Consider the following 26790-nt stretch of genomic DNA (forward strand, 5'->3'; position numbering starts at 1 on the left):
TCAGCATTTTCCCCGGTGCTTTAGGTTGATCTTCCCACCACTTTTCCTATAAAAGAGAAAGACAAACATATGCTTAGTGCAATGTTATAAATATTCATCACAGAGGTTGAAAAAAGGCTTAACTATGTCATAGTCCATGTAATCATTTGACTCCACAGGCATCCATGTCTACGATTTGGCAGAGGTTAATTAAATGCACTCAGGGGTGACATCTGGCCTAATTGCAGGAAACATAAATCTTAAATTTCAGTTTTAATCAGGCTTAGACTTTCGGTTTCAATTGTTCGTTCCCTGAGGTAAATATGTATACAAGTAGAAAAGGCAATATTAACAGGAGAAATAATGGTAAAGAGACTATAGTGTCATAGTTCTATCATGATAGAAGATGTAAGAAGTTGAACCAAATATTCAGACTTTGGAATTTTATAGCGGACCGTATACCCAGAACTTCTAGTAAGATGTGTTCATTAAATCAAATCTCATCCTACCCTACTGCCCTTCTCCTAAGAAGAATTTGGTATTAATTAGTCAAATATGTTATATATAAATGTAGGCATATATTTATTACGTATTGATTCAATATTTACTACTTTCATTTTATGTGCTTGGTCCTGTTATTATTGTTAGGGAGTTATATAATTCCTGTGCTTGGGAATTTTACAGCAAAGTTGAGGGAAATTAAGTCATTCGTAGAATAAATTCTAATATAAGAAAATGATGACAGTGGTGAGGAAGTAAGGTAACCTTTCTTTGGGCTAAACAAGGGTTATAATTCCCTTGCTTTTAGAGCAATCAGACTAAAAGACTGATTGATTGAACAAATTATTATTAATTATAAACTATGTCCCATCAAGAATTTCAGTCAATTAACCAAAATCTACAGCACTTGTACTGTTCCTTATAAACATGTAAATTAAATAAATATTGGTCCTTGATTGAATCTTCCTAGTATGCTATCTGTAAAGTTTGAATATTCTGAATAATAAAGGATAATTCTCTCCCTTATTCTTTGTTGAAAGGCCTTTTTCATCAGACTAAAGAGAGGAATAAATGAAAATTGGTGTCTTAGCAACATACAATTTGGCATAAAATAAAATGCCTAAAAATGATTCGGATAAAAGAATATTTTTATTGATGACAAATTTTCTCACAAGTTTTTCATGTTTCTGATTTCAATGAATTTTCAAACTTCGCTGCATCTCTAAAACTTTCCTCCATCTTTTCCAAAATCAATAATAATAATAACAACAAAAGTAATTGGATGCAAATTATTGAAATTTTAATTAGAAATAAATGGAACAAATGTATTAAAAATTTTAAAGATGTATGAAATTTTTAAAATTTCCCTAGGATGAGTCAAATTTAATACTAAAAAACTAAAATAACTAATATTACGTTTTCAAATAACTTATTATGTAATTTGTTTTGTTTAGTTTTTGACCTATTTGTTTTCAGTTCATTTGCCCGAAGCTTTTTTCTTCAGTCTCTATGGGTGGGTATAAGTAGAACTTTCTAGAATACTTCAAGGAAAATGTCATAGTCTTATTCTGGAAGTTTGTGTTTGCAAGAGACAGGTTTGGTGAGTATGATACTTACACCACTGCCTTACAGAAGGAACATTTATTGCCATATGTCTGGCCATCGGAGCCACAGTGGGGATCAGATTCCCGAGTGCAGAAGACCTTAGGATCCCGGAACTCACCACAGTCGATCTACCGAAGTAAGCACAGTGATGTTAATAGTGCATCCTATTTATGGGACTATCCCTCAGAATAGAAACTTTGGACAGTAAACTTAAAATTATATATATATAATAGTATAGTTACATAACTACACATCTATATAACTATATATATGTATATAAACACATAACTATATGTCTATAGTTATGTAACTATACAGATCTTCTTCGACTTACATTGGGGTCACATCCTGATAAACCCATCGTAAGGTGAAAATATCGTGGTCAAAAATGCATTTAATACACCTAACCTACTGAACATCATAGCTTAGCATAGCCTACCTTAAATGTGCTCAGAACACTTTCACTAGCCTACAGTTAGGCAAAACCATCTAAAACAAAGCCTATTTTATAATAAAGTGTTGACTATCTCAGGTAACTTATTGATTACTGTACTGAAAGTGAAAAACAGAATGGTTGTATGGGTACAGAATGGTCGTCAGTGTATCGGTTGTTTACACTCTTGATCATAGCCCAGTATCATGACACAATATCGTGCCACATATCACTAGCCTGAGAAAAGATCAAAATTCAAAGTATGGTTTCTACTGAATTGGTATCACTTTCACCCCACTATAAAGTCGAAAAATCATAAGTTGAACCATCATAAGTTGGCGACCTCTGTATATATATAGTTGTGAAGTAAAGCTTTCTGGAATAGAAAATAGCTCTCCTTAACTGCCTAACTAGAACACGTTAAACATAATTGAGATTTTCTCTTTGAGACACAGGAAACCCATTTCTGCAGTTATTATATTCAGGAGTAAGATAATGATGTAAGGCAGATGCTTATTCCTTACAAATGTAAGGCAAATGCTATAGGTAGAACTTTTTGCTACAACATTAAATTGTTCCAATTGAGAGTAGTTTTTGGTTTTTAAGTGAAATTTTTTCTTTTTTTTACTGTACTAATGTAACTCTAATAGCATTCCTTCTGCATTACTATGAAGATCTGGAGGATCATTGCAAGGAGCTCCCAGAAGTTATCTGATGGCTTGTTAGTTTTCCCCGTGGCTGCTACATCCATTTATCATCTCTTGAAAACAAAATTGTAATGTCTTTATGTTAATTAATGTATCTCCAAGTCTGTAGAATTTGAACTTTTGTGCCTGCTACAATAACTTAGTAATGGCTGCCTAAGCTGCTGTATTTAGGATTCTAAGGTTGCATCTCTCCTTGGTGAGAACATAGTTATGACTGATTAATTCTCTTCATGGGCTCTATAAAAGGAATGGTAGCACCTATGCCACTAATATATCCCCTCAGTTATAGTGGTCTATCAGAAGTAGTCTGGAGTTTTAAGATTCTTTTCAATTCAATGTCAATTGAGTCAATATTTAGTGAGCAAATGACATTTTAGCCATTTCATTCCAGGGTCCAGGCAATATGCAACAGGTAGAACTGAGCTCCTCCAAATTTCAGCTGTGTGGAATGAAGGGACATTTAAACATGAATAGAGGCTGCTTTACCCTATCCTAGTTCCATTAAAATAATATTGTCCTACGTTTATCAATTGCTTCATAGTATTCAAACTACTCTCATATGGATCAACTCAGTCAGTCTTGCAATAATCCTGAGGTGTATATTGAGTAATATATTAACCAATTCACAGAGGTAAATTCTGATCCTCAGGAAAATTAATTGGCTTACCAATGCCACACAAGCAGGAAGCATTGAGACCAGTGCTTGAACATATTCTTTCTCATTGCTGGTCCAGAATTTTTAACAATCTACTATCGTTGATTTCTAACGCATCCTCATTGAGAGAAATAAAAACCAACTGTCACTATGTACCCTTGACTACACTTATAGTCACGGCATGTAAATGTCATTAAAACAGCTTATTAGGGACATGTATGAGCATAGGTAAGAGGAATCATTTGCTTAAGATGTTAGCAAACCACTGTGCACTGATAAAGCTCTCCAAAGGTTTGCATGAGAAAATGCTCAGCAAAAGAGACATAAAATTGAGTTAAAAAATATTATCATATATGTCAGATTTAAGGCATCTAAGACTATTTTTTGTTGAAATTTAGCATCTTGTACTTTTGAGGTTGGGTAGTATGGTGCTTAGCGGAGGTCTTCTTAGGGCGTGGTTGTGTAGAAGATACCTAGGCATCTTGTAGTCCCAGCTACAGTCCCACTTTTCTCCACTGCTCTAAAGATAACTCCACCTTCTCGTACTACTTCCAGCTTAGTAATATTTCCTTTAGGTCTCCAAATAGAAAAAAGGCTGGAAAATATTTAGGGCGTTACAAACCGTAGGATATTTTTTTCTCAAAAGCTAATGTATTTTGTATTTACATCATTAATGCATACCTTTGCACTTGTGTGTTTGAGTCAAGAAAGAATTGTAAACCACAGAATCATGACTGATATTTTTATTTATTTTACAAGTAGCCAATGAGTAAGTAATATTTGGAAGACATGGTGCTGGGTGCTGGTGATACAAAGAGGAATCAGTTAGAAACACTATCTCATTGAGTTCGCCATCTTATTTGCATTAGCAAAGCAGAGAAGAACATAGATAATTACAGCATCGTGTGTGATAAATACCACAGTGGGACAAGCACAGGCAATGTGGAAGCCGGGGAAAGAGCATCTCAGTCAGAGAAGTGTGTGTCTCTACAGTCAGAGCAGTGAGCAGAAGAAAAAAGAAAGTATCTTACGTGAGCGAGACGCCTCCGTAAGCCACCTTTCCTGAGCATCCGGCCCTCCGAGCTTGTGATCCAGCCTCTTTTGTCCTTTGGAAAACAGATATGGAAGAAGCACTTGGGGAAGGCGTTCACTTCAAGAGTTTCTAGGCCCCACCTCCCTCCCCAAGCCCACTTTTGCCCTGCCCCTACCCCCTGGGAATGAGACTAGGAAGACCAAGAATTTCAATAAATAAAACCAAATCAATCAAACGGCATGTGAGCAAATTTCCTTCAAACATAGATACACTTCGTACTTTTACATTGCAGCATCATTCAATGATCTGTGAAGTAAGCTGAATAATCACGTTTCGGAACTTGTTCTGCCATTCGCCATTGGCTAGTTGTGTCATCTTGGACAAAGCACTCAATATCTGCACCTCAATTTTCTTAACCAAAATTTTTCAAACAATAACAGTTGCCATACTTCATTCCCAGAGTTGTTATAAGGATCAAATGTGGTCATAGAAGACTTGTAGAAAGTCAGTGTGGAATATTTGAAATAGTCCTGGACTAGGAGTGCAGAAAATAAGCTTTTTACAGTAGGTCTGCCCTCACTGTAGCTCTCATCACATTCTGAAAGGTGTCTCTGACTCATACAAAATGTTAAATACCATCAGCCTAGATGGTCTCTAAGGACTCTCCTAGGTGTGATGATCTAAGATTTAGCAGTGACTTCTTTCAGTGAAGTGGCTTAAATAAAGCTAAGTCCTTAGTTCTTCAACTGGATGGGAGAAATAACAACTGTTGTCCAAATGTTTCCTCCTTTATATCTAGAAGCCCCTCTTCGCTCACTGTGTGAGAAATTTTAGCATGGTGACTGGGGACAGAAAAGGGCCACTCTCTGAGAGCTCCAGAGGTTGGGAATGGTAAAGAATGCCTTTGCAGAGCCAGCCAGAAATCCCCTCTGTGAAGCAAAGAGCGAGGCAGAGGAATATCAGAGTTGGGACTAGCAAGAGACCACAGTTCGCACAACTTGAGGAGAAATAGGCTGATTTCCAAATGCCATGCCTTTCCTCTGCCTAAATTTCCTCTCCTCTTTTGTATTTTTGTATTAGACTCCTTTAAATAAAATCCAAACAATTGGCTTCTCAGAGGAAGTCAAAGCAGTTCTAGAACAACAGTGACAGTAGGATTATCTTTTCTCTTTGAAGTTTCCTTCATAAGGCATTAAGGAGACCCAGGAAAGCTGAAATCTCCCCTCCACCCACTTACCCCAAATCTATTCAAAATGTTCTAATGGGTTTGAATTTTGCTTCTCCCACTTACTTGTGCAAACATTTCACTGCTCTGAGTTTAAATTTTTTCATCTTTAACATGGGGCTGCCAATGCCTATCTTCTAGGGTTATTGTATTGATAAATCTTTTGAAAACACTGCAAACTTTCGAGTATCATGTGGAAGACTGCTATTATAAACACTAACAATGTGAATTGTATCACATTCTAGAATTTTTGGAGCCCACTATTTCTTACCCTATTTTAGTGAATTTTCTTGATGTTTTTTAGATTGGTGTTGGATTTAATAAGCACCTGCGTTTATTTCCTTAGATAGTTCAACTTCCAGAGACTACTTCTAGGCACTTGAGTGCCAATGTTTAGTGTCAGCCTGACTCCCTGTGGTTCTTCAAAGAACTGTACCTTTGAAAATATTCTGGAATAGACTGACACTTTCAGTACCCAGATGAGTCATTTTTGCTAATGGTGACTACAAAATTATTTAACTTGGTTGGAAAATGAGTGTATATGGTCACTAAATCAACTAGAGAGTCAGGATCATTGATATTGTAGTCTAGTATTTTAGTGCTACAAACAAAGCCAAGGAAAATTTGTAGTCACACACTCACATACACACCTAGAGCGTAGGACTTCATCTTTTATTCCTTTTACTGAAAAATAGGACCTATGCGGTTAAATCAGCCCCTTTCTTTAGCATACCAGTTCTCTTAGCCCCTCTCTGACTTGGCTTCTACTTCCCCTGGTTTCACACCCCTTCCACACTACCGAAACTACTCTAAAAAATGACACCTTTCAGGATACACCCATTGGCTATTTATAAAACATTCATGATTTCTCTATAGTATGTGCTACTCTCGATCACTTCCACCTCTTGAAACTCTTTTTTGACTTCTGTAATATGTCAATACTCTGGCTCTCCAACTATTTCTTCTGTGTTCCTTTTATTGTCTTCTCTATTTTCCTCCTGAGTATTCATTATGGTCATTGTCAAGAAAATTTTATGTACTTGATTTTCTCTCCTTAAGAACATATACTTTCCCAGAAGATACTGATGAGTTCTAGACATTTTTTTCCCTTGAGTCCTCATCAAAATCTCAAACTCTGACTCCTAATTGTCAGAAATATACAGGCACCTTCGTCAGCAGTTTGATTCATACTTAATACTCATTTATGTCCAAAATATAACTCTTCATCTTTCCCTCAAAACTAGTTCTACATTCTAATTTTTCCATTTTTTTATAATAGTACCATTCTTCAGATTCCTCAACCTACCCTCAGATTAAAACTGGCCATTTCCTTCCCCTTGCGAGTTTCCTTTTGTGTATTTCTTTACCTCAAGTCCTCTTCATCAGTTCCAAATTTACTACCTATAGCTAGCATCAGCATTTCTTTTCTTAGCCAATGAAATAAATTCTACTCTCTCTGCTTCCGTTTCCCCCAAGTTTCAAAATCCCTCCTACGTGTGGTCACATTTTAAACTACTGTTTTCATTATAATACTTCTTTGCTTAAGAAGTCAGGATGATAAACACTCTCATATATTTGTTTAGAAAGTTATACTGCTCAAAACACTTTCACATGCACTGCACAGTGGCTTTCTGTTGCTGGTTAAAGGCAGCGTGGAGCCAATGAAGCTCATGCGATATGGAGCCAGGGGTCCTGAGATGTTGTCTGCACAGCTTTAGTGTTGTTGGTAAACCTGAGTCAGCTAGGTCCTCTTTCTGAGGAATCAGATTTCCTATCTGCAGTCAAGTTGTAGATCTGTAGTTAATTTGTAGACCATCCTTCTTCTGAGATGATGTCTTTCAAGCATTTTGGCGTTATACTACAATTTCTGTAATGAAGGCTGTTAATGGTAAATAGCAGTTTTATTTTTTAACTATTATTAAAAATAGTAATTGTTATATTATTATTATTTTAAGTATATGTTTCTACTTGGCAAATCAACGAGTTGGCAACATATTAGTTCTTTCCATTTATAGGGAAAATTTTTAAGGACTATAAATCCCAAAAGTCCAAGAACATGCCCTTTGTTTAGCTTGAATAATCTTTTTGAAAGAATGTGAAACTTTTACAAATCTAGAATTTAGACTGCTAACTGTACTGTCCCGTCAGATGCTTCATCGTGGAGAGACCTCTTGGCATGAGAAGAATGACTTGAGTTTTGGAGGAAATCTTTCTTCCTTCTGTGATAGCTGGATTAGACTTGAGCAGACATGCTCCTAAAGTTAGTTTCAACTTCTGCCTGGCATTGGGACAGCCATGCAAAAGACAAATGGCAGCCCTGATGCTATCCAAAAGGTGGCACCCTCCCTGCACTTTATATCTGAGTAGAAAAGAGACAGCAGTTTTGACAAGGCAGGCGTGGTTCATACTGATTCAGATATCTAAGGCCAGAAGGGGCTTTAAAGATCATTGAATCCAGACCTTCAAACAAAGGTCACGAGAAGGGAAGAGATATCCCTCAAATCACACAGCCGGTAGGTATTTGAATTAGGACTCTTCTATATTTTCTCCAATGTATTTGGGCTCCAAAGTCAGTGTTTCCCAGCACTGGATAATTATTTAGAATGCAGATTCAAAAACTCCCACTTGTGCCATTGTTATTCAGCAAGTCTGGCGTGGTGCCTGGGGATCTACATATTTAGTAAGCATCCCAAGTGATCCTAAAGCAAACAGACTGTGAGACTTAGGCCATTCTAAAGGAATAGAATCAGTCAATACAGGCATACCTCATTTTACTGCACTTCACCTTATTGCGTATTTACTAATTGAAGGTGTGTGGCAACCCTGTGTCAAACAAGTCTATCAGCTCCATTGTTCCAACAGCATTTGCTCACTTTGTGTCCCTGCATCACATTTTGGTAATTCTCACAATATTTCAAACTTTTTTAGTATTATTATATTTGTTATGATGATCTGTGATCAGTGATCTTTGGTGTTACCACCGTAATTGTTTTGGGGCGCCACGAGCCACGCCCATGTAAGACAGCGAACTTAATTGATAAATGCTGTGTGCTCTGACTGCTCCACTGACGGGCCTATCCCCTGTCTCCCTCCCTCTCCTTGTGCCTCCCTATTCCCTGAGACACAACAATATTGAAATTAGGCCAATTAATAACCCTAAGACGGCCTCAAAGTGTTCACGTGAAATGAACAGTTGCACATCTCTCACTTTAAATCAAAAGCTAGAAGTGATTAAGCTTAGTGAGGAAGGCGTGTCGAAAGCTGAGATAGGCCGAAAGCTAGGCCTCTTGTGCCAAACAGTTAGCCAAGTCATGAATGCAAAGGAAAAGTTCATAAAGAAAATTAAAAGTGCTGCTCCACCAGACACACAAATGATAAGAAAGTGAAACAACCTTATTGCTGACATGGAGAAAGTTTAAGTGGTCTGAATAGAAGACCAAACTAGCCACAACATTTCCTTAAGCCTAAGTCTAGTCAGAGAAAGGCCCTAATTCTCTTCAATTCTATGAAGGGTGAGAGAGGTAAGGAAGCTACAGAAGAAAAGTTTGACGCTAGCAGAAATTGGTTCATGAAGTTTAAGGAAAGAAGCCGTCTCCATAAAGTAAAAGTGCAAGGTGAAACAGCAAGTGCTGATACAGAAGCTGCAGCAAGTTGTCTAGAAGATCTAGCTAAGCTAATTAATGAAGGTGGACACACTGAACAACAGATTTTTTTTTTTTGTGAAGATGATTGGCCCTGAGCTAACATCTGTTGTGAATCTTCCTCTTTTTGCTTGAGGAAGATTGTCCCTGAGCTAACATATGTGCCAATCTTCCTCTATTTTTTATGCGGGATGCCACCACAGCGTGGCTTGATGAGTGGTGTGTAGGTCTGTGCCCAGGATCCAAACCCGCGAACCCCGGGCCACCAAAGTGGAATGCGTGAACTTAACCACTATGCCACCAGGCCAGCCCTGAACAACAGATTTTCAATGTAGATGAAACAGCCTTCTATTGGAAGAAGATGGCATCTAGGACTTTCATAGCTAGAGAGGAAAAGCCAATACCTGACTTCAAAGCTTCGAAGGACAGGCTGACTTTCTTATTAGGGGCTAATGCAGCTGGTGACTTTAAGTTGAAGCCAATGCTCATTTACCATTCTGGAAATACCAGAGCCCATAAGGATTATGCTAAATCTACTCTGCTTGTGCTCTATAAATGGAACAAAGCCTGGATGACATCACATCTGTTTACAACATGATTCACTGAATATTTTGAGCCCACTGTTGAGAACTACTGCTCAGAAAAAAAGATTCCTTTCAAAATATTACTGCTCACTGACAGTGTACCTAGTCACCCAAGAGCTCTGCTGCAAATGTACGAGATTAATGTTGTTGTCAAGCCTGCTAAGACAACATCCATTCTTCAGCCCAGGAATCAAGGAGTAATTTCAACTTTTAAGTCTTATTATTTAAGAAATACATTTTATAAGGCTATCCTGCCTCAGATAGTGATTCTTCTGATAGATCTGGGCAAAGTCAATTGAAAACCTTCTGGAAAGAATTCACCATTCTAGATGCCATTAAGAATGTTTGTGATTCATGGAAAGAGGTCAAAATGTCAACATTAACAGGAGTTTGGAAGAAGTTGATTCCAACCCTTATGGATGACTTTGAGGGACTCAAGACTTCAGTGGAGGAAGTAACTGCAGTTGTGGTAGAAACAGCAAGAGAACTAGACTTAGAAGTGAAGCCTGAAGATGTGGCTGAATTGCTGCAATCTCATGCTAAAACTTTAACAAATGTGGATTTGCTTCTCCTGGACAAGCAAAGAAAGTGGTTTCTTGAGATGGAACCTACTCCTGGTGAAGATGCTGTGAAGATTGTTGAAATGACAACAAAGGATTTAGAATATGACAGAAACTTAGTTGATGAAGCAGGGGCAGGGTTTGAGAGGGTTGACCTCAATTTCAAAAGAGGTTCCACTGTACGTAAAACACTATGAAATAGCATCACATGTTATAGAGAAATTGTCCATGAAAGGAAGAGTCAATCGATGTGACAAAGTTCATTGCTTTCTTATTTTGAGAAATTGCCACAGCCAACCCAGCCTTCAGCAACCACCACCCTGATCAGTCAGCAGCCATCAACACTGAGACGAGACCGTCCACCAGCAAAAAGATTATGACTCACTGATGGCTCAGATGGTGGTTAGCATTTTTAGCAATAAAGGATTTTTTTATTAAGATATGTATATTGTTTTTCTAGACATAATGCCATTGCACACTTAGTAGACTGCAGTATAGTGTAAACATATATGCACTGGGAAACTAAAAAATTCATGTGACTTGCTTTATTGCAATATTCACCTTATTGCAGTGGTCTGAAATCAAACCTGCAATATCTCTAAGGAATCGCCCATAGGTGATTTTAAAGGAACTTTAGAAAACACTAAAAATCTGGGAAACATTAAAAATCGTGGAAATCAAAGCCCAGAGAAGGGAAGCAACTTACGTGTTAGAGAACACTGGAATTAAAGTCCATATCTTTTAAATCTATGTGTAATGGTCTCTCATATTTTAGTGGGACATGAAATATGTTGGCTGGATCTTATGTCCTTTCCTTGTTTGTTTGTTTTGATATTTAACATAGACTGTGATAGCATATGTATTTAACCATAAGAAGAAATAATTTTAAGGTGTGCAAGAGTATATACCAATACAAACACTCGTGTGTACATACACTAATACACGCAAGTGCGCGCACACACACACACACACACACACACTGGCAGTTATTGTAAGGCATCATCCATTGTAAGGTGCATACCAATTTCTGAGACACTAAAATTTGAAAAAAAAGTCTTATCCAATGTAATAAGTACATTAGGATTGAAAAATATTTTTCAACTCCTTTGCCAACTCCAATCAGTTGGCAGTAGTGTCTGGAAACTTTTGATGCCAAGGGTTCTTGGGCACAAGACTAAACAAGAACCAGTGCCAAGGTCAGCTAGGAATGTTCGGTATGGACACAGGAGCAGGACTGACAGAGCAAGTTTGTCTGTGTTGTCTTTTGACAGTTAGAACAAGAAAACTGAAAAAAAGTTGGTGGATTAATTTGGAAAAACCCAGCCAAACAATGAAGATAATTTGTACTCATTCCAATTTTTAATCCAAATTGTATTTAAGTTTGACTGAATCAGTTTGTGTATACTTAGTACAAAGCATTAAACAAGTTTTCTGTCTACTCTTAGTTGCCTTACTCCTAAAAAGGAAATAATAACCTCTGTCCTAACTCCTTTAGAAGCTGTTAATTTTTAATCAGTAAACAATCCTTTTATAGTTTACCAAATCTTGCACATGGTTTATGTTATTTAAATATAATTCCTATGAGGTGAATAATATTATACCTTTAATATAGTTGTGAAGATTGCAGCTCAGAAAAGCTGAGTAACTGGCCCAAGATCACACAGTGAAATTAATAATAGAGCATGAATGTTATCACAGATTCATCCTATTTTTATTATATTCATTCTACTTCAACAAAATCTGAGAATGGGCATTTAGGCTCTGTTAAACTGAAAACAGTATACTCATAGACAGATAGTTAAAAAAAAATACTTCTGCTGATATCAGATTGGTCTGCTTTTTCATAGTTTTTGCTCTTTTACCAGTTGACAAACCTCTCTTTGGCTAAGGAATACCAGCCAAGCGCCACCCAGGTCTGAAGGATCGATAAAAATATACACTGACCTGTCCTCCTTGACTGAAGACACCTGAAAAAAAAAAAAAAGCACAAAATCTGAACACTGTAATATCTGGATGTGCAAAATGATGTGCAAAAATAGGAAATCTCCAAGCCTGGAATGATATACTTGTTCTTGCTTCTTGGCCATCTCAACAAGTCATGGCATGGTTGTGTTATTTTTTATACCCACTCACTTCTTAGGGAGCAGTAGAAACTTGAAAAGTGATGTCAGGAGATGGACCCCGATGGGGTAATACTTCCTAGATGTTGGGTGGGGTGAGAGAAAATAGTTAAAGGACCTGGAGACTCATATTACAGTCCTGGTCCAGTCACTCATTTACTGTGGGAATGACCTTATCATCTCTGGTCTTACGTTGGAGAAGTTGGGTTGGAAAGTCTCCTCTCACTTTCACATTCCCAGGTCCAGTGCCTTCAGTCCGTCCCCAAAGCCTTTGTTACAGGCAGTTGGGGAAAAGATTAACTTTGTTGTTTGTTCTTTGAGCCCCAATTTTCTCTTCTGCCCTCTATACTCAGCTTTAAATACAGGGCCCAAGTATAGACAGGCAAGGACAAACTCATTCTCTTTTCTGCGACTCATTTCTCCTGCTACATCTCTCTCAATTTCTGAAAGAGAAAAAAAGTCCAGAGTCTTGCTTCTCTCTGTTCCCTCCATCATTATGATTATGTGTGTGATTTTAGGTTGTGGCTAATTAGCTCAGTGGTTTAAAATACTGCAATAATAAAAGTCTTAGGTTGAAGCGTGGTATCAGCTGCTCAGGTTTGGTCTCGGGTCGCTTCTGTGGAACTCTTAATGCCAGCAACATCTCTCACACGTAACCCCAAGGCCACCTCGATGGCAGAAAGTGTATGAATAAGTGCAATCCTTCTCCAGTGCTGGTCAACACTTGTGGGAGGAAACTGCAAATACTTGAAAAGACATTCTCTATTAATGAGGATAGGGAGAGAACAGGGCTTTTACATTTGAAAGGAAGTTGATGATCATCTACTGTAGTGATTGCCAACCTTATTGCAGCAGTGTGGCTGCTTATTAAAAATACAGATTCTTAGGACAATCACTTGAAAATTCCATTATATAAGACCAAATAGGGCCTGGAAGTCTATATTTTTGTAACCACTCCAAGTGATTTTTACGACCAGGGAAAACTCATTGTTAAATTTTTAGCCGTTTCTTCACTGCACAAATCTTTGATTAGAAGAATAGAGATTTTGCTCAATATCTCATATGTAGGAAATGTCAAACAGAAGCAGGATTAATATCTACAATGCCAAGTCCAATCTAGTACTCTTATTATTAAACTTTAATAATGGCAATATTAATAGATATTTATTGAACACTTACTATGTCCCCTCCACTATGTTAAGCACTTTACATGCATTTTCTCATTTAATTCCTCATAGAGGGCTAGTCTTTTTATATCTCCATTTTACAGATGAGGAAAATGAGACTCAGAAAGGTCAGACAGCTATAAAATAGAAATAGGCAGGACTGAAATTTATTTCTCTTGGTCTCAAAATTAAGGTTCTTAGGCACTACATCTATAAAGGACCATGTTTTGGTAAATTAAGTATATTAGTCAACCAGAACCAATGAAAATATTAGTTTACCTTTGTAAAGTAAATAAGAGGATATCAATTAATTTCTGAGGCTATCTTTTCAAGTAAATTTTGATATAGTCATATCTATTTTTTTATGCCATCTCAGCAATTGACAGAACCACTCATTCAAGTTATTTGGCTTTAGTAGTAAACTTAAGACATAATATCACAGGAGTCCATTATTCAATTTTTTTCATATTTCTAAATATATTTTTTGTGTAAATATGACCAATTTCTGGTGAACAATGGCTTCTCCATCTGCTCAATCTCATTGAAAAATTATTGTTTTTACATGTTCAGGCATTTAAAATCTCTGATAGCATCAAAATTCAACTACTTTTGTCACAGAAAATGATACATCAGACATGGAAGGCCCCAGGACTCAGTCTCCTTTCTAGCATTCTACAAATGAGAGAATATCTCAGAGAGTTGAGCTGTTTGTCCAGTTGATACAGGCCATTGGTGGAAGAGATGGGCTAGGTCTTGGGTCTAGGGACTCTAGCATGTGCTTTGTCCACTACCACAGCTTAAAGTAGAATAATAAAGAAGAAATAGACACAGTGGCCTTGTTCATTCACGTGGTCCTGTGATGAAAAACATTAGATTGAAGTATAATTGTCCTTTGAACAATCAGAATTGATAGAATATATGACTACTGCTCATTAAGGCGGCCAAAGATATTCCTCTGCTTGAAGAAGTGTTTAATTCACCAGCAGCATATATATATGATTCTGCATTCTAAGGTTTGATAACTTTTTTATGAAGGATTCTCTAATTGAGTTGCCTTTTCCCCTTGTTTCAATTTTAATTATTTGAGTTCCAATTATAAGAATAATGAGGACAGAAAATTTTTCCTTTGTCTTGGAAAGCCAAACTAATATTTAACACAATTACCCATCCTCTAGACTAGTCTGTGGAACAAACATCAACCATGATGTCTAGAAGACCTGGATTCAAATTCTAAATTCTAATTACTAGCGGCAAGTCCTTTGGCAATTTTCTTAACTTCTTTATGCCACAGTTTTCTTATATGTAGAATATGGATATGAAGACCTTGCTATGTGCATTGGAGATAATGCATAAAAGCCCTCAGTACATGCCTAAAATATATTATATGCTCAAAGAAAAAGTTGTCATTATCACCATTTTCATTATCACAACCATTTATGATGATGATGATCTTAGAATTGGTCTTTCACAATCATTTTGATGATCTTAGAATTGGTCTTTCATATCAAAATTGTTAGAATTTTGAAATATGTTGGACACATACACTTGTCATTTCCAGTTCAGCATAAATTTTAAGAAAAAAATAAAACTCACCTGAGAAAAAGCAGAAAAGAGCCAGAGAGAGGAGCAGAAAGACACCTGATATTTTCATGGTGCCAGTGAGCTCACTCCGGTCAAGGCTGCTTTGTCCAGATCAGGTTCTCTGTCAAGACACTTCCCAGATCACTAAAACACATACTCAGACATATATATAGACATGATCGAAGGAGTTGGGATCTCCACCTTCTTTATAAAATCACATTCTAAAACCATGTGCAGACCTGCACACTTTAGGCATTTATTAGGACCTGTCACCAACTTAAAGAAATGTTTCATGCTCCCCATCAATCTTAAAAGTTAGGACAATTATGTGAGTCACACCTTAGATCTTATTAATAGAGAATGTCATTTTCCACCAGCAGTCTACATTTTCCTGACGACCAATACATCCTCCCTGCTCTTCCCTAAGAGGTTTCGCTCATTAAAGGGATGATTCACTGGCGGAGCCCCACTTGAAGCCTACGTCTCCTTCAGACAAGTCCTACACGTCTGTGGTCCAGATGAGTAACTATAGGGGAATGGAATTCTGGGTGTAACTGGGATTTTCAGAGTCCACATCACCCAAAGTGTACCTAAAAGAGATAAATATTCTACATTGTCACCAGAACTGATTGGAAAAAGCATTTTCTGGATTCTGGCAGAAATCAGCTTGTTAATTTTTTAAATCATTATTGTAGTCAAATGCCTGTGATTTTCAATTTTTAAGTGAGAATGAAGAACCGAGTCAATGTAATTTTTTAATTTGTGAAAAATAAATTATTTTTAAAAGTTACTGAAACGAGAATATTTAATATTTCTCCTTTTTCTTCAAAATAAAAATCTAGTTATAATAAAGCTCTTTATGTTTTAACTCCTTGAAAGTATACTTTTCGTATAAGTTAATTGAATCCCAATAACTATCATAGCCAATTTAATTGCAAGACAGATTAAAGAGTGTGATGCCATAACTTTCTAATGAGAAAGTCTGTCTCAAATCATGAACAACTACTTAAAACATCATGAAAAAAAAAAAAAACAATTTAAAGTATGGGAAGAATATGCAAAATGTGTCCAATTTAAACACAAGTGATTAGTGCAATGTATGTAAAAATAACTTAGAAACTATACATCTAAATAATTGATTTCCTTCTAAAGTAGTCACTTTGAGAAAATATATGCATAGTTCTGATATCATTCTCCTTTATTTCAGGACGTTTGTTTTCTTTTTGGAAATTACATATTTTTAGAAACTTTAATTTGATTCATCTCAATATTTAGGATGAATTTTCTATCTTTGAAAATGGTGAATATATTTTATTGATTTTGGTGATCAAATAAGATTTTACTGTTTAATCAAAAATGAAGCACGACTGTGATAAAAATAAGAAAAATTTTCTTTTAACTGCTTCTCTGACAGTTTTAAAAGACTTGAACTTAAAGGGCAGAGGAAAGAGGGGAGAGAGAGACACAGATAGAAAGAGAAGAAAAGAATGAGAGGGAAGGAAAAGTGTGTGCTTGGCAAGTATTAAAAGTGTTTTCGGGGCCGGCCCCGTGGCTTAGCAGTTAAGTGCGCGTGCTCTGCTACTGGCGGCCCAGTGCGGATCCCGGGTGCGCACCGACGCACCACTTATCCGGCCATGCTGAGGCCGCGTCCCACATACAGCAACTAGAAGGATGTGCAGCTATGACATACAACTATCTACTGGGGCTTTGGGGGAAAAATAAATAAATAAATAAAATTATTAAAAAAAAAGTGTTTTCATGCTAATGTGGAGTGATATAATACACACACACTCACATACACATAATCTTAAAGTCTTTTCCAGAAAGTTATAGAGCAGATGTTAGACACTAAAAGTTTCAAACACACTAATGAACTACCCTAAAAACTGTATCTAAATTTTTCTTGAACACTTTATGGGAGGAGGAGTCTGGGAATATTTAGAAAAACAGAATAATTGGGAAATTGCTTAAGGAAAGCTATGAAATTTTCTAATAACAACTGGACAATTTTGTCTACTTGTCGTTATCTTTAATTATTTTTGCCTGGTTAAGTGATATAATATAAAGCGCAGTGCTTGGAAACTTTAAAACGTTTCATGAGCTTGGTTTTAGGTGCTGTTGCTACCTTCCTGCCTCTTCCCATTCCACACCCAATGCTTCCTCCTTCCTTTTGCCTTCTGCTTTTCCTTCCTCTTCTGTGATCAGAGTATATAAAGCCACTGTAAGCATAACCTCATGTCCTCATGAACTTGACAGAAGTTCAAAAGCATTGACAAATAATAAAAAACAATGTAACAGCAGCCGTCAGTGATGTTCCGTCATAAAATCCATGGTGGTCTTTCTAAAATTTCTGTTTAAACTTCTCCTGTTCCAAAGTTTCATTTATAGTAGTTGCTTCTCATACTTTGCTCTAAACTCTCAAAACCGCTGTTTACCTAAAAGCATTTGTCTCTTCATCTTCCATTCTATCCTTCCCTACCCCTCCCGTCCTTCGAGAGCTTTTCTTCGATAGGTGTTTTTGTAGGATGATTCTTAGGCAGAATGATTATACCCTCTTGTTCTGAGTGTTTTCAATTCTGTACCTTCAACAAGTACCCTGCTCACCACGACAAAGCTTGAGAGCGTGAAAGCACAAATTAAGTGTTGGTTCTGGACAGGAGTGGAGGAGGGACTATTACATTATAAGGATTATATATACTTAAGAAATCTGGTGCCTTGAACAATAATTTTTGGTAGGTTTCTGAGTCCATGTGAAAGGTTTACCTTTTTTTCTTTTTACACAACTTAAAGGAAAAGGTAAGAAATATCCTATGGAAATTACTTAACTAGCTCCTTAAATGAGACGCTGAAATAATAGAAGGTTATGGAGAAGTCACAGGCAATTATTCACAGACACTAAAGAAGCTGTGTATAATTCTAGTCTTTTGGCTACAGCGTAAACAGATGAGAACAGGTTGAATTTTGTTTTCTGTAACACTCTGACAGGAAAATAAGAAAAGTTGTAAGTATCATAACATTTAAGGGTAAGTAAATGTCCATGAATTGAATCACGCAAAAAAAAAAAGTGAAACAGAAAAAACTCAAAGAAAGGGAGGTGTGTGAGAAAGCAGCAAAAGTCATGGCTTTTATACAAACATAGAATGCAGTCCCAACATACAGTTGCCTTACAAAAATTAGCTGTGCACATTTTCTTTTATGTAATTAAAAACAAAACACTATAAGATTATATTTTCCAAGCACAGTTTATTATACAAACGTGATGCATTTACTCACAAATATTTCCATTCAGGGTAGTATATGCAAAATCACCTACATTTTATTTAATACACATTTAAAGGATTTTAAGGGTAATTTTGATTCTATAATTTTTGTTGCTGATTCTACAATATCACTTCTCCTATTAAAGTGCAGCTTCATTATTTTTAGAATGCTTAGGTCTGGGTCCAGGGATAAACTCACATCTGTGTTTGTATGTTTTAACATTTTCTTTGTTCATATAAATTTTCCTTTCCAATATTGTTCATATATAGTAAAATCTATTATTTTGAAGTGTCACTTCTCAAACATCTATGTCTTTATCTCCAGACCCTGAGCCCTTCCTCTATTTAGCATCGGTCATGAGATAGAGATATATTTTAAAAAAAGGACAGCAGCACCTTAATCAAGGAAGTCACTACACAGCATCTATTATGAAATTTTTTTTTTTAATCCTTTCTAGGCATACAATAGACCAAAATCAAGAATTTTTTATTTGCAGCAATCAAACTTCGTTCAGAGTGAAAATTATTTTTCTTGGAACTTCCATTGGACCATGTAGGAAAGAGGAGAAACCTTTCTTAGGTCTGAAGGGAGGTGTCTAGGAAGAGATTGAGAAAGAGGTTCCAGAGTTTAGACTTCAGTGCCCTGGCTTATTCAAAAAGCCTGGCTTTTGGAGGAGGATAAAGAGGCACCATCTGACTTGGTATGGGTGAAGCAGAGCGGCAACAGCAAGGGAGGTACCCAGGTATTTGGGCCTGATAGCCGTCTCACAGGGGTATCTCATGCTGTAATGAAGATCAGAAAAAGCAGCTGAAATTCATCATCCCAAAGATAGACAAGTGCTGAGAGGACTGAGGAACTGGAAGGGTTTTGATTTCAGGACAAGGGGGCTCAGAGTTAAGAGATAATACAACTTAAAGCTTGATGGGAGAAATCACATAATTCAGCAGAGAGTGCTAGCACCTCCGACAGATAATAAGAGGAGGTGTGGAGACACAAGCAGGGACTACAGTGACTGTGGGAGCCGTGTTACACTGCAGCACTTCATGGGGGGAATAGAAGTCAATATCCAGGAAGCAACTGGTAATAAACACCTAAACACCTCGGCAGAGGCCAAGGTAGACAAGACACTGTTCTGCAAATGTTGTGAAGCTTCCTTTTGGATCCAGATGCCGTCTTTGGGGAGAGAAGGCATAAGGAGAATCAATCTGAAGGGAAAACCGGAGAAACACCCACTTAGTAAAATGTGAGTCCATAAAGGGAGAAATTTTGTGGTACCCACAGTACTATACATTCAAACATTCTTAGCAATTAATAGGCACTCAGAAAATGTTTGTTAAATAACTGAGATTGAAATATTTTTAATTGTCAAGACAAGTATTTTCTGCTATTACTGTGATATGAAGAAAAAAACAATTAAAATAAGAAAATTTCTTTTTTTGACACTTGATAAACTTTAGCTTAGGTAAAATTTGATTTACTCTACTCAGTATATTAGGTCTAAACTTCATTAATGTTTTAGCAGAAAATAACAAAACATAGACTTTTTAATTAATTGTGGCCTTAAAATACATTTACCTCAGTCATCTACTCAATACAAAATACAATCTAATGTTCTCCTGAGAAATAGACATAGTACTTTTATACCTAGTGGTTTTGTGATAGATAAGAAAGAGCACAAACTTTGATTCTAGACAGACCCGGAATGTGCATTCCACTTCTGCTATAAACTGTGTGATTTGAGGGATCTTAGTTAACCTTTCTGAGTCTTAATATTGTTATTAAGATGGCTTTCTGGGTTATCTTCATGCATCTCATACTTATTTCTTTGACTTTCTTGGCTCAAAAACACCTTTAATGTTCTGTCAAAATTTTACATTCAGTCCCTCAAAATTGTTTAGGTTTAAGTATGTTGTGACATTAGTGATCCCTCTCAACTTTGTATCTACTGTAAATCTAGTAAATGTCTTCTTGATCATCATCAATATCATTGAAAAAGTGTGAAACAAAACAGGCTCAAAGATATCTCACGAACTTATCTCCAATGTTCTGCTACTGAAATCAATGTTCATATTTTTCCCATCATGGTACCAAGCTCAAATCTTTATGAAATACAATGAGGCATATTTGGCATGACTTGCTTTAAAAAAAATCTATGTAGACTACTGGTCATCCTCACCTTTCCTAAATGCTCAAATTATCGTATTTCCTGCTCTTCCCCATCATAGACTCTACACTCCTTCCAAAATAAGCTCTTCATAGTTTCTCATTTATTTCCATTACATTCCTACTTTCTTACCTGAACTCATGGTGTTGCCTTTGCTTGGAATGTTCTTTTCTTTAATCACTACCTGTCTAAATTCTGCATATCGTACAGTGAGAAGTCCAAATTACAATACTCTTCACAGAACGTTTCTTAATCCTCTAAGGCAGACATCCTAAACTGGTAGCATGAAGATCAATTCTGGCTTGTTGATGTATTTTATTAGGCCCACACAATGGTTTTAAATATTTTAAAATAGTCCACAACTCTTAAAATTTGAATATTTAGCAAAAAATAAAAATAAAACCCAAGATTTTCTGAAAATATTTGGGCCCTTCATTGACAGGACAGAAGTCAGCTGAAGTTTAGTGGTAACTGCCTCATTTAAATGTGTCCTTGTTTCTTTCATTTGTCTTGTTTGTTGTTGGTCCTAGAAGGTGTTTGAGTTTGAGAATCTTGCACTTTGACACTGATAATACTTAGTCTTCTTAATTCTCACGACACATATCTTTACTTTTCCTGTGAAACTGTTCTAATTTGTAAAATTATGCCAATCTGACATCTCTTCTATTTGTCTGGATGCTCCTTGTGAACAGAATCTATTCCTTATTAATCTTTTATCCTCCAAATTTCTGTCTTGTATTTAGCAATTCTGTCTTGTATTCTACATTTATTCGAGAAAAATATATGATTTTTTAAAAGTAATTTGCACTATATATTCACCAGAGATCATTTGTTACTATTGTAGCCAACATTTTCCAAAGTTTATCTTCTTCCTTATTTTAAGGGTGTAGACATTTGCTCATGTCTAGTTTTCTACAATTCCTTTCATTCCTTTGATTTCTTACAGATATATTTCAATAGGACTGTAATCTCACTTATGATCCCTACGTTCTTACCTGCTTCCTAATGAGATAGAGGGAATAGGTCCAAATATTCACTGACTCTTCTACAAGAGCACATAGAGAGCTAACCACAAAGTTGGGAGTCAAGTTTACAATTTGCAGGTCATTGAGTGGTGATTCTCTCTCCAATTCATAAAACCTATACCATTCATTGCTTCTGCTCCATGATCCACACTCCCTTCATATTCCATTTCACTATGATCAAGGTTATCTACACTTCTTTATATTACTTTAGCTACAATGGAAATCAAACTAAGTCATAAAGTGTATGTAATTAGCTATATAAAACCTGGAAGTTAACTGATGTTATGAATCTTAACATAGTGTTAGGAAAATTTGTATTTCATTCAAAGAATTCTCTCTTCATTCAAAGATTTCTCTCTTACTAATTTTATTTCTTTTTTATGTTTTTGTATATTTCTACTTGAATTCATTCTTTGAGATTGAATTTTGTGTATGCATTTTATATTAAGCCTCCTCAAATCTCTTATTTTTCAATTTAAGCATTACAGCTTAGCATTAGTTTGGATAAGATTCAAAAAGAGATTATTATGCTATAGGTTTAGGAACTATGAAAGGATTCCATTATCCTTAGGTATCAAAAAAAATAGGTTAGACAAACTTTCTTTGACATGGTAACTAGACTGGAAGATCTGAGGTATTTAGTAGGTCTAATGGATTGAACATCGGCAAGGCATTAGATAAAGTCTCTCATGCTGTAATTGTGGAAGGCCAAAGATATATGAGTAGACTACTGTAACTGGTTGAACAACTGGACAAAATGGTACTGATGTATAAATTAACATAATCAAGAGGAACAAGATACAGTCCGGGTCAGGAATTTTATAACTGACTTAAACGAAGATATAGAAAGCATGCTTTAAATATGAAGTAGTTTCTCTATTATCCTCTCTTTGTGGTTCATTTTCTTGACTTACATAGGGAGCATTCCATTTTGTTCATTTTGGCCAGTCATCACTCCCAATATGTAAATATCTTTTTGACTCCTGACGTAAAATTCCACCTTCAAGGACTGCATCAAATTTATCAATAAAAGTGTTCAAGATAATAGGGCTGAAATCTATTCCCAGGATCATTTATCTTTCTTTTCTTAGAAATTTTATAAATCTGTTCCACAAAGGTTGGTACCAAATTACTGTGTTATATTATTTACTGATCACTTCTTGTTTGGTAGCTTTATCTACAATGTGAGATTATAATGACCTTGAAGTCAAGACAGGGGTTTATTTTATTTTTCTTTTAAATTCTCTGATTGATATGTTTTTAATGAAAAAATGAGAACTCTTTTCATATTTATTTACATTTTTTGACTTACTAATCTTTTGGTTATCTTATTTAAACTACCTCATAATTTTCTATACTGTTTTTTGAAGGTTGAGGCTCTTCAATGGTTTCTGTAGGTTTGTTTGACTTTGCTTTCTCTATGTTCTCATAGTCACTTGCAAATGTCTTGAATATAGTACACATAACATTGTGTTATCCCTGTTTAGTAAGTCAGTTATACACAATATATTTCAAATATAATGTAATAACATTCTAGAAAATATATTTTTTCAAAGTACATAAACAAAGATTCAATTAATTTTGCTAAGAGAGTATCATCAGCGAAGGTCTCAAAAAAAAGGTAACGTTTGCACAAGGGTAAGTCCTGAAGGATAAATAAAAGTTGTATGGCAAAATAAGACTGGTTGGAAGTGGAGGAGGGATGCTGAAGAAGAGGAGGAAGATGCACAGGTATAGATAAAACTGAGCTAAAATCCATGAGAATAGAAGTGAATGTGTAAAGACTATTCACAGTGTGAACACCAAATAGTTCAGTAGGCTGAAGCCTAGGATACCTGGTAAGAATGGTTGAAAGGAGACTGAAAATGGGCCAGGACCAAATGGGTCGTGGAATGTCATGCTGTTTATGGAGTGTACAGTGGCCTAAGGTGAAATGAGAGCTAGCTCTGAGTCAGAAAGCAGTAAAAATTCTTGCTGGCATACTGACTTTCCCTATCATCCTAAATCAGAACATTTATTCACCTTCTGGAAAATGTGATGGAAAACAAGCTAGGGTGAATTGCACATTGGTAACAATGGAAAAAAGGAAATAGTTTCAACCCAACTAAATGTCTGGCTTTGCCTATTCCCTTTAAAGCTTAATTATAACCAGCAGAGGAAGCCTCTTAAATGTTTGCTAACACACTCTACAATATGAGTGGAAAGTTCACCAAAGTCTTTTAAAACCACAAGCAAGCAATATTGCCCAGGTCAGGTGATTTAGTTCAAACCAGTCATTATTAGGTTTGCCCTAAACTCTGGGAAAAACCTCTGCAAGAATTTGTATGTCTACCTTCAACAATCCCATTGTTTCTGCTATACAAATTCTCTCCCAAGCCTCTCAACTCTGGTCTAGACAGGCTACCCCAGGGGAAAAATAACTGGGAGTGCCTCACCATTGCTTAACAAAGCTTAGCCAACAATATTAAAGAGCTTTAGCTTGGGATTCAAAGTTCTTCTGTGCTCTGGCATAATTTCTGTCTCACTTTCATTTCCCAGCTTCCTTTCCAAACATCAGAGGCTCAAACCACTAGAATCCTGAGTAATCTGCATTTTTCTTTTCCTGTACTTTTTGCCCATTAATATTTTCTCTGTCTAAAACCCATTGTTGCTACCTCTGCCTATCAGAATCTGACTCAATGTCCTGACCAAACTAAAGAAAGCCTATTCTAAAATGTTTTCCACAGTTGCCCAAGAAGGAATCAATCTTTCTCTTCCAACTTACAATCAAACATAGCATCTTACCTTTGATGGCATATAGCATGTGCTATATTATGAGTATATATCTGCCTTATAAAAGTTATTCATCATTACTTAAAATACTATATATCCTTTGAGGGTAGAGGTTTATTTGACATATTCCAGTGTCCTTCATAACCCCTAGAAAAAATAGTAGAAGCTAAATAACTATGTCGGGTGGAAGGATCAATGCTTGTATGATTCAATTCACAAAAGCTAGATTTAGTTTATTTAGTTATGTTGCATATAGAGGGCAATATGTGTGGCTTTGTCTTGTTGCCTAAGTATATGAGAAACTGAATCTTGCATCTATCAGATAGCACAACTCAATAACTCCCTTATCTCCATACCTTTGATGCAGGTAAATTTTGCATTATAACTTTTTATTTCAAATTGTTTTATGTGGGATAATATCAGTCCATATGACAAATTACTCCTATGTATAATAACTTACACAAGAGGAAGTCTATTTCTCAATTGTGTGAAGTCTAGATGACTGTTCCCGATTTGAAGGCAGCTTTTCTCCAAGCAGTGATGAAGAGATCCAGTCTCCTTTCATTTCTGGCTTCAACTCGTGGTTTAAACTTGCCTTGCTCATTTGCATCAATGTGGTGGGAAGAAGAAAAATATTGTGAAGGGTTCCCACATGATTCTTTTCCAACTTGGATTAAAAGTGAAACACAGTACACTCATCATTACTGAGAACTAGTCATATTATCACATTTATATGCAATGGAGGTAGAAAAACCCTTTGCTGGGCTTCCACTTCCCAGCAATGATTTTATATTCTAGCAGTGGAGTATGAATTTTATAGACAATTAGCCCCTGTTATTATCAGATAACCATGCACATCGTTTTTCCCACACTTAGGGGCGTAACTCCTTTGACTCCTTGTAAGAGACAATCTAAAGCATTGTCCATTATTGCAACTAGCAAAAAATTTAGGATTTCTGAAAGTAGCTCTTTATGGAGACCTATACATTATAAGGCATACTATCAGCCTCTCTCTACTTCCCCATACTCAATATATAACAGAGGAATTTGAACAGTATCACCACAATTAAAGCTTCTATTCAGGAAAAAAAAAAGAGTAAGGAGGTACACATGAATGTCACTGGCACATAGTACTAATGAAAATCTGCTTACCTGGACTGGTAAAGACTTCTGCCCTTGTAAAGAATGTGCGGGGCGCATTCTTCCATTAAGACTCTGATTTTGTTATCTGAAACAATGCCCTTTTCATTGTTCTTTGTAATTTCTGGCTCTGCCTTCTGATAGGATCTTACTTGCCCTTCATTTATCAAGGACCAGTCTGAGATGCAGTTTGGGGAACATGTTAACATTTTGGGTTTCACTACTTTCAAAGCCTACTTCTTTATGGTCAAGTTCAGGGGCTTGAAGCTTGTTTAAGGTAAGAGGCTGTTTTATCTGGGCTTATAGTTTCACTGGCAATACAAATCCTCAAAATGTAGAAAGTTCCTGAACTATTTCCTTTTACTTGTTTCCATACACAGGTTTGAACTATATTCAAAGCCCTTTCCTAGCCACAACTCTGAAGCCTACCTTGTGTCTTTTCTTTCTTGATCTCCTTCCTCTGTCTCTACATTTAATGGTGAATAGTTTGTGGCTATCTGAAATAATAAGCTTAGGTGGGAAAGTAACATCTTTAATATGATCTTGGCAACAAACCTGCATGACTTTTTTTAACTGAGAAAATGCGTGTGGCTTTTGTTACTAAAGGGCTTTTTTAGTCTTATTTCTTACCATGGGGGTCTAGAAGCAATCAGTGTTTTAATCTCTTTTGAAGCCTCACATTTCTAGGTGTTCTATATATTTCCTTTAATTTCCACTAGTAAGCCTTCAAATACTTTTCTAAATTCATGTGTTTCTTATCATATGTTAAAATAGAAAAGTAAAAGCCAAAATATATGCTCACTCTGACTCTTTCCAATCTTTTCCCCCAGAATTGCAGGCTCAGTAGGCATATGGTGTAGCTTTCAATCTATCTTAATGTGGCAGTTTTAGAATATAGTCTCAAAATAGTTTATACTCTTATCATTGAGAGGTGAGGTCTACGGCCCATTCTCTTGAATCTGGGTAGGTTTGGATTTTGTCAGTCACTAGAGTACATCAGAAGTGAGGCTACATGACTTCCAAGGGCAGGTCATGTAAGTCCACACAGTGAGCCCCTGGCTGTCTTAGAATGCCTGCTCTTAGGATGCTCCTTCTTGGTGTGTACTTTTTGGAATGCATTCACCATGCTACAAGAAGCT

At 36.3% G+C, this 26790-nt stretch overlaps 1 protein-coding gene across 1 annotated transcript; it reads right to left on the reverse strand.

Annotated features, from left to right (window-relative positions):
• On the reverse strand, positions 1-25711 carry LOC106803326 (serine protease inhibitor Kazal-type 6-like). Its single transcript, XM_087430278.1, has 6 exons — positions 25664-25711; positions 19650-19755; positions 12367-12431; positions 4411-4485; positions 1597-1712; positions 1-46 (listed from the first exon to the last, which is right to left on the reverse strand). Exons 1-6 carry the CDS (start codon positions 25709-25711, stop codon positions 1-3), a joined length of 456 nt encoding a protein of 151 aa, XP_087286404.1.
• Positions 25712-26790: the final 1079 nt, after the last annotated feature.

This window comes from Ceratotherium simum, chromosome 4 (assembly GCF_057802395.1).
Source record: "Ceratotherium simum simum isolate JZ-2026a chromosome 4, ASM5780239v1, whole genome shotgun sequence".
Classification (NCBI taxonomy): domain Eukaryota; kingdom Metazoa; phylum Chordata; class Mammalia; order Perissodactyla; family Rhinocerotidae; genus Ceratotherium; species Ceratotherium simum.

Coding starts and splice junctions, on each gene's coding strand:
- LOC106803326 (XM_087430278.1), bottom strand. CDS start 25,711: ATGCGCCCCGCACATTCTTTACAAGGGCAGAAGTCTTTACCAGTCCAG. Junction 19,756..25,663: donor AGAAGTCTTTACCAGTCCAG/GTAAGCAGATTT, acceptor TTTTCCCTTCAG/ATTGATTCTCCTTATGCCTT. Junction 1,713..4,410: donor TACGGAGGCGTCTCGCTCAC/GTAAGATACTTT, acceptor TTACTTCGGTAG/ATCGACTGTGGTGAGTTCCG.